This window comes from Olea europaea, unplaced genomic scaffold, assembly GCF_002742605.1.
Source record: "Olea europaea var. sylvestris unplaced genomic scaffold, O_europaea_v1 scaffold2125, whole genome shotgun sequence".
NCBI classification, from domain to species: Eukaryota; Viridiplantae; Streptophyta; class Magnoliopsida; order Lamiales; family Oleaceae; genus Olea; species Olea europaea.
This window is the reverse complement of record NW_019239211.1, coordinates 113,694-122,483: the sequence shown is the minus strand read 5'-3', so window position 1 is coordinate 122,483 and position 8,790 is coordinate 113,694. Positions and strand designations below refer to the sequence as shown.

Sequence of the window (8,790 nt, the reverse complement as noted above, 5' to 3'; positions counted from 1 at the left end):
TATTGCGGAACTTTAACTTATATTAGAGTTTCTACCAAATGGTAGCTAGATTTTTCGTAGACTTTAATAAAAGTTAAATGAGATATATAGTTTTGAATCGAATAAAATAACCGTACGACCAATTGAAAAAATTGCATTACCAATAAATTTTTGAAAATAAGCTCCATTCTATCCTAGCACTGCCTCAATTTTTCTTTTTTATAAGGTTTGGGAATGGGGTAAAAAAACTTATTTAAACGGAACAATAGCAACAACAAATGAAAACTATGTCAAGCTTAGAAAGCTCCCAGGGCACATCTCCAAGTGGTAAAAGGGGAGGGTGGAAAAATCCAGCTTCACTTGAGGTTGTCGCGTCAAGGATTCGAATCCTGAAATATGGATTTCGCTCTTGGGTAAGTGCAAGTGTACAAGCAGCCTTCTATCCTGTACCCTTGGAGGCATAACCTGCAATTTACCTCTCTCACGATACTCCAGGGCAGGGGCGGTGAGGGACCCTTAAGGTTAGGGTTCAACCTTTTTATGTCAAGCTTAGAAATAGTAGAAGTTACTTTTTAAGTGATTTTTTTTTTTCATACCCATGTTACATTTTTCACCTTTAAATAAAAAATTACGTACTTTGACAATAAAATTAAAGATATTTAATACAAAGAGGCGACAATGAAAAATTGAGGTATTTTAAGATTATCAAGTGCTCAGGATATAATCTTTTCACAAAGACGATCATATAAATGATTTGCCCTTTTTGAGTAATCACATTTCCACGTCTAACAATATTTCAATGACACAAAATTGACTATCTTGGACACAATTCACTGATTGATGCTTCATTCATAGATTGTGGTTGATCGGGGTCTGTCTCTCTTGCCATGCTATCCGATCCACTTGAAATAAAATATGCAGGTCGTCGAGGAATGGGTAAATTGTCCGAGTAACTTTTAAGCATAAGAAGTATTAATGCCATTTTTGGTCTTTTATTGACATCTTCTTCAACACACAATAAGCCAATTTGGATGCATCGAATGACTTCATCCAAAACATAAGACTGTTGCAAAGTTGGATCCATCAATTCCAAGGGGGCACCATTTCTCCAAAGCTTCCAAGCCTGTGCAAGCAAAACTAGCCTTAAAACATATTTGATTAATTTAGAAATTTTATTCCTATTTACCTATTAATATGATTTAATATGAACATTCGAATACCTAATTTACAAGTGGAATTGAACTTTGCACTCACATAGCTTATAAGGTCTCTTGTACCATGTGATTTGTAAAAGCTGTTACTCTTCTTGCCGCTTATGATTTCCAAAATCAAGACGCCAAAACTAAAAATGTCGGACTCTACAGAAAATTGACCATGCAATGCGTACTCTGGAGCCATGTAACCACTAGAAGAGAAAAATACGATTCCACATCATAAGGGTAGATAAATGTAGACATTCAAAATAATATAAACAAGAGCTTACTATGTGCCAGCAATCCTAATAGTATTTTCTTGAGATTGATCAACATTAAAAATCCTCGCCATGCCAAAATCCGATATTTTTGGGTTCATGTCTCCATCCAAGAGTATATTGCTAGCTTTGAGATCACGATGTACAATTTGAAGGAGAGAATCTTCATGTAGGTAAAGCATTCCTTTTGCGATTCCTTCAATGATCCTGTAACGTCTTGACCAATCCAAGAGCTGCTGTTTTTCTGGATCTTTACATTCATGAAGGAAATGAATCAAGTTAATTAGCATTGATTGCGAATAACTTAGATTTTGAAATTCTGATGCAGGTTCCATGGATGCGAATGCAAGGAAATTCAATGAAAAGAAGTATCCACGTTGATGCTAACCAAATAGAAAGTGATCAAGACTTTTATTTGGCACAAATTCGTATATGAGAATCTTCTCTTCTCCTTCCAAACAAAATCCTAGTAGTCTCGTTAGATTCTTGTGTTGAAGCTTGGCGACGATTACGATCTCATTCTTAAATTCTTTTGCACCTTGTGCTGAACCTTTAGAAAGTCTCTTCACAGCTATCTCTCGCCCATCTGGAAGGATACCCTTCATGCATTGTTTGGTACACAATATTAGACGGTAATATAATACTATATAGTTAGAGGGATAAATATCACATTAATTTTAGTGCCAACTTATATGGAGTTTGGACTACTTTACACTTCACCAAACTAGCCATATGTTTATACTTTATATAACGATAGAAGAAAGCGTGAATGCAAGCTAGTAGTGAAATAGGATTTATATTATATTATGCCAAATATAGAGAAACTATATTCCTTAAATCACCTTGTAAACGTCACCAAATCCACCTACTCCAATTTTATTGTCTGCAGAAAAGCTGGTTGTAGCAAGGTCAATAGTGTTTAACTCATATTGCAGGGATTCAACCGTCGAAATTTCATCTTCTTCTACACAAAAACAGCAAATCACGAGTAAAGAAAAACAAACAAACGAACGTGCAAGACAAAGAAGAAAACTCTTTATATTTAAATTCTTGAAAACTTTTATATTGGAGTCATTTTGGCTAAGTTTAACTTCATTATTTTACCGTTTGAGAAGGTAAGTGGGACCCAAAATGCAGTAATTATTGAACCATTACAGTGACCTTTAAAATGGTCAAATGTTGTGGGCAGGCAAAATGATGTGGGTGCCCTTTTAAGATTTTAAACTTGTCCAGCAATGAAGGATAAAAATGACAATTGGCACAATATAATATGCATTTGAATGGTTGATTGTTGTTGGCATGTCAGTTTTGACAGAAATTGGTCCCTTTCCAATGATCAAAAAACCTATGAACTTGTTTGGTAGGAATTTTGATAATTGATTTTTTGACCGTTGGAGATAATATGGATCCTACCTGTAAGAGAATAATTAAAAAAATAATGACTGAAATAGTGAAATAACGATTAAAAAATTGATTTTAATTGACTTTTAACCTATAACAAACAAGCACTATATTGTGTGAAAAATAATTGCTCCCCAAACAGGTGCTAAAGGTGCAAAAGTAATGATCGATGCATTCAGCAAAAACTGTTGAATATGTAGAAAATGTAAATCAGCTCATTTCATGCCATCAAGCCATCTAAATACCGTGTATAGAGATTAGATCCAAAGGGGATTTTTCTACTTTTCTTTTTTGACCATTCGTGGCTTACCATTTCTCTCCTTTATACTACCATATTGTTTCTTCTTCATCGTTCTCCCAGTCAAGAAACGTAAGCCTACCAGCAAGATCACTAAGGAGACAACGACAATTGGAACAACAATAGCAATAATAATTTGTCTTGAGATTCTCCTGTTTCCTGTATTAAGAATAAAAAGGTAAATCGGGATTTCAAAATTTGCTTCTATCTATAGTTGTTCGAGTATCTTACTGACTTAGTACAAGTTTTCTAGCCTATGTTGAACTTAAAATTCTGAAAAATTGATGGAGATATACAGATATATGTAGTGCTAGGTTAGGAAGTGTTTAATTATGCGGGACAATTGACGGAAAAGAGATGTTTTGCATTAGGACGTTACCTTGTCTGTTATTAGGCGCAGGTGCAGGTGCAGGTGCAGGGACGGTTGTGGCGTTGTAGGGGAAAGAATTGTTACCCCTTCCGTATATTCGCAACATGTTGGAAACGTGGAGATGGCATCTCGAAGGCAGATGTCACAATCTTCTCTAGAAAGATAAGGTGTGCACTGTGCCAGGGTATACAACTTCACAGATGCTATATCGTCTGCTTCTTTGGTAGCAAATTTCTTGCCAGAGAATTCATGAGCAGCCTGCTGTGCTGTCTCGTTCATCGTAAGTACTAATACAGTGATGAAATAATATGGATTACCACCGAATTTCCTTCTATTATAGAAGGTAATCCCAGGTGACAAATCCACCCTGGAGAAGATGGATTGATTTGAGTACCGTAACATGCATTCATCATACCAAATTGTTGCCTCTTTTCGGTTGGGACAACGTTGTAAGATTATAGTCGTAGCATTTTCCACACATTCCTCACAGACATCGGTGTTAACATCACCTCTACATAGAAAGAAACCATAGATTGTGTCCGGAGGGCTGTGGCCAACAGTATAGTTATAGTATCCATTCTCCTGGGTAGCATTTGAGGATAAAGTAAGGAGAAGTTGATTCAAGTTGGACTGATAGGTGCTATTAGGACTGTACGTAGTTGGATTTGAGCAGGAAGTGTAAAGATAATTCAAGGAGTTAACCCTTCTCGTGCTAAAGGAAGAAAGACTAAAGGAAGGAAGAAAGCAAAACAACAAAAAATATGCAGAGATGCTCAAGGCCGACATGGTCTGCTACTGCTATATTTTAATCTCAATAACTTTTTTTATTTACCATTCCCACCAACATTCCTCAATTTGTCCCACATGAATATTATATTTGTGTACAATTGTTATGATTAATGGCGAAACAAGACAGCACACTTCACGAATTAATTTCTTGGAAATTTCCAAGAGAGAATTGACCATATCTTTGATGAGGACAGGACTGGCCGCTAATATTAGACTTTTAAAACTCTTGCCATTCGTCAGCCACCCTCCACCTCGAAAATTCTATATTTTTCCAACTGCCACTCACATTGATTTTGAAATTTAGCCTAATAATAATAAAATAGGATAAACCATAAATATCTAATGATATAATTGGTAAGGTTGATCGAATAATATTAACTAAATGAAATTAAAGAAGAAAAATAAGTTGAATTCTTGTTCAATATGATGTCTAATCCGGTTTAATACTACATACAAAACATGCACGATAATTAGAATCTATATTTTTGGTGCTTCAAAAGGTGGTTTAAATTTTAAGGTAGCATTCGTGCTTGGTAGCAGTAATAAATTGAAGGATCACTATATTGCGAAAGTTCTTGTTCGGCTGAGGCAAGAAATGAGTGTTACCAATGTGAATAATTTGACCTAAACAAATTTTACATGTTTGGTGAGGACAAAAAGATTGATCTGACAATATCTTTATTGACGACAGGACTGACTGCTGATTTCATAAAGTTTTATTTTTAAAACTCGGAGGCAGTCAATTCAATCTAACTTAAACAAACTGATAACTAAAAATAAGACCAGTTCTGCAATTAAACAAGGTATTACTTATTATACGGTTCATGCCAAATTTTAGTGTTGACTTGATCCACAGGGACCGCATACTGGACTTACCCGGTCTAAGTCATTGGTTGATGCTTTGTTCCAGTGGACCGAGCTGGCTTTGTTTTGACCCTTTGTCAACTTAGACAAAATTAGCCCGGTTTGTGTGAGTTAAAGACGAGAAACGCATAAAAATAAGATGATTTCTGCCATTATTGAACTTTTTGAGTAATTCTTGGTCTATTATCAACATTATCTTGAACACACACTAAGCCAATTTGGATTCATCCAACGGATAAGACTACTTCAAAGTTGGATCCATCAATTCCAAGGGTGTACTATTTCTTCAAAGTCTCTAAGCGTGTTCAGGCAAAAGTAGGTTAAAGTGAAGTTAATTTTTTTTTATAAATAAATAATTTTAATTATTACCAACGGTATTTTATAATATGCCCATTTTTGGGTATTCTAAATTTACAAGTAGAATTAGAACTTTGCACGCACATAGCTTACCAGGCTCGAGCTTGTACCATCTGATTTGTAGAAGTTATTATTCTTGTCGCTTATGATTTCCAAATTCATGACGCAAAAACAATTTAACTGGGAAGTGGCCACGCGTTGCGTACTCTGGAGCCATGTAACCACGACAATCAACCCCATTCCACATCATATACAAGTCAAGATGAACGAAGACATACACAATACATAGGAAGTAGAACGTGCTATGTTTCGACAATCCTCTTCTTATTTCCTTGAGATTGATCACCACCAAAAATATTCGCCATGCCAAAATTCGATGTTTTTGGGTTCATATATCCACCTAGTAATATATTGCTAGCTTTGAAATCACGATGTCTAATCTGTAGATGAGAGTCTATGAAGATAAATCATTCCACGTGCTACAACTCCTATGATTTTGTAACATATGGACCAATCCAACAGTTGCCCTTTTCTGGATCTTTACATTCATTAAGGGTGCGTTTGATTGTGAGAATGAAATTTGCATAGAAAGAAAATATTTTCTAGACAATTCAATTGCCTAAAAATTGTTTACATGGAAAAAGTTAATTGTAGGTGTTTGATTGACTTGATTTTCTACCTAGAAAATATTGCAATTTTCCATCTTTTGGTGTTTGATAGCCATTATTTTCCATGGAAATAACCAATTTTTTTCCAACTTTAGTTGTTTGACAACCATTATTTTCTATGGAAATTATATCTTTTCCATGGAAATTGTCATTTTTTTCCATGACATGCAGTCAGTCAATTTTTTGATGTACTAACTAATGGTCCCTTCACAATTGAATATATTGAGTAATATCTCTTATTATGTTTTTTTAAAAAAGTTGTATTTTGAAGATAACGTCATCGAAAAAAATAAAATTTATAACAATAAGAAAAACAACCTCACCCATTCAAATTTATACTCATATACGAAAATTAATTATTTTCATTCTAATAAAAAATAATTATCAGATAATCAAATAAACAATGATGAGATTATGTCCAACATAAAATAGAAGAACAAAAAGTTAAAAAAAAAAAAAAATAGTGAGTAGCACTTCAAACTAACATTGATATCATACTTTTACATATATTTGTTCAATTATCCAATCATGCCATCTTAAAATACTGGAGGCGGATCACGACCAATATTCTCAAAGACCAAATCACGCATGAATTCTTCATCGGTCAAGCTCATAAATACTCTAACCAGACCCTCGCCCGATCGAAATACTTTCTTGACTTGCATTATGTCACACTTCTCAATTTTCATGCTTTGTAATTATTCTAGAACCAATTGCCAATTGATGTGATTTAGCGTATCTAATGTTGCTTGAATCTCCATTGCATTAGCAATTTTTTTTGACGATTCAGCAATGCTTGATAGGGTTATGAGACTCTCTTCATTAGGTTGGCTACGTTGTTGTCGTCGAATTTTGTTAGTTCCTCCATCAACGTTACGCTTTGGAGCTCGGACTGGGGTTGGATCTATATCCTTGTTTTGGTCGTCAACTTCATTCATATTTTTATCTGAAAAAAAAAGCACTTGTTAGGATCTGTCATATTATAAATATAGGGGATAAATTATCAATGTCGGTTACAGGGCGATCTCCCGTAGCAGAGTCATTACTAAAGATAGCCTCCATATCATCATAACGAGACCAAAGTTTGGTCCTCCACTTTTCGAATTCTGGTTTACACTATAAAGGAAAAATAGCGGAATAAATGCCACGCGTAATCAATGTTCAAAAGATACTATCCTACTAATATTTAATGCCTAATAAGTTGGTTGATGAAATATTGTACCTTCAAAAACTCTTCCCAAGCTATAACATCATCCGTGACACATCCAGTGTCAGTATCTAACCCAAAACCACTCATACTCAATAATTGGCGAACTTGAGAAATTCTTTTTTTAGAGTCTTCAATCGCGCCCTTACATTCTTATCTGAGACCATGACTCCACATCTGTTATACACGCTCTCAATTGCTTTGGAAACGTGATATGATGAAAACCCATTGTCACTCCTTTTGTGACCGACCGACACTTTATGTAGTAATGTAGTAATCATACAACCATCCATTGCACCAACGCACATGACGATTCCTAGCATTGGGATCCACTTGGTTTGAGCTTATCTGAATGGATGGTTGGTCTAGGCACCCAAAACGGTGCCGTAGAGTGTCGTCGATTATGTGCCATAAAATCTGTATACCAAGATTAAAAGTTTACGGTTGACCATTAAATACAAACATGTAGAAATAATGTATTCAAAATGGATAACATCAAATCAAATTACAACATTTAAAATTCTAGCAAACTTATGTCAACAGTTATCAGAATGTGGAAAAAAATCTGTCTAATATCAATATGTCTTTATTCTAAGCAATAGTTACACATGAAAGTGTGTCACGTTTAGATCCATTGCATAACAACATTTAAAAAAAAAATCATATTTCAATCGAAATCGACTCCTGCATCCTGATTGGGACGATGATCAGCCCACATTAACTCAACAATTGTATTCCTCTTTTAGACTATGCTTCTTGAGATGTAAAAAATATGTGAGCATTTGGAGTTTCATATCCTCAGGTACCCCAATGTGTGTAGGGTTAACCTCGTCATCCCTACTAACTAAGTCCTCCTCACAAACATCTTCTACATCATCAATCCTTAAGAAGTTGTGGACGACAGAACAAGCAAGGACTATCTTTGCTTGTGTGTCAATGTCGTGATAGGATTGATATCTCAAATATACAAATCTTTTTTAAGCAAACCAATTATCCTCTCAATGACACTTCGAAGAGATGAATGTCGAAAATTGAATAACTATTTACTACTTTTATTATGTTGGCCCTCAATGTCTCTACCTTGGTAACGAGTCCCACGATATGGTGCAAGAAACTTGAAACCGATGGAAAATCGTCGTCGATAAGATGATATTTACCTGTTACAGTTGTTATTATATTATAACTTGTACATGAAAGAATTTTTTTTCGAAATAGTAATACAACTTACCAAAAGGAATTGTTAGCTTATGCCCTTGGTTTAATATTGCACTCCTTAACGATCGACTGTCATGTGCGGATCCCTCCCAACCGGCAAGCACATATGTAAATTTCATATCAAATGTGCAAACTGCCAAAACATTTTGAGAAATCACTTGTTTTCTATTG

At 34.9% G+C, this 8,790-nt stretch overlaps 1 protein-coding gene across 3 annotated transcripts; it reads right to left on the bottom strand.

Moving 5' to 3' along the window:
• Positions 1 to 658: 658 nt before the first annotated feature.
• Positions 659 to 3,747, bottom strand: LOC111380313 (cysteine-rich receptor-like protein kinase 10). 3 transcript variants are annotated; one of them, XM_023003838.1, is made up of 7 exons: positions 3,529 to 3,747; positions 3,162 to 3,308; positions 2,293 to 2,414; positions 1,839 to 2,049; positions 1,463 to 1,700; positions 1,234 to 1,384; positions 659 to 1,102 (listed from the first exon to the last, which is right to left on the bottom strand). In XM_023003838.1, exons 1-7 carry the CDS (start codon positions 3,623 to 3,625, stop codon positions 794 to 796), a joined length of 1,275 nt encoding a protein of 424 aa, XP_022859606.1. In that variant the 5' UTR covers positions 3,626 to 3,747; the 3' UTR covers positions 659 to 793. The 3 variants fall into 3 exon arrangements, with proteins under 3 accessions (XP_022859606.1, XP_022859607.1, XP_022859608.1); XM_023003839.1 differs by having other exon boundaries at positions 2,293 to 2,411; XM_023003840.1 differs by having other exon boundaries at positions 912 to 1,102; positions 1,200 to 1,384.
• Between the last annotated feature and the right edge of the window lie 5,043 nt (positions 3,748 to 8,790).

Coding starts and splice junctions, on each gene's coding strand:
- LOC111380313 (XM_023003838.1), bottom strand. CDS start 3,625: ATGTTGCGAATATACGGAAGGGGTAACAATTCTTTCCCCTACAACGCC. Junction 2,415..3,161: donor TAGTATAAAGGAGAGAAATG/GTAAGCCACGAA, acceptor GTTTTTGTGTAG/AAGAAGATGAAATTTCGACG. Junction 1,701..1,838: donor TCTTGATCACTTTCTATTTG/GTTAGCATCAAC, acceptor ATGAATGTAAAG/ATCCAGAAAAACAGCAGCTC.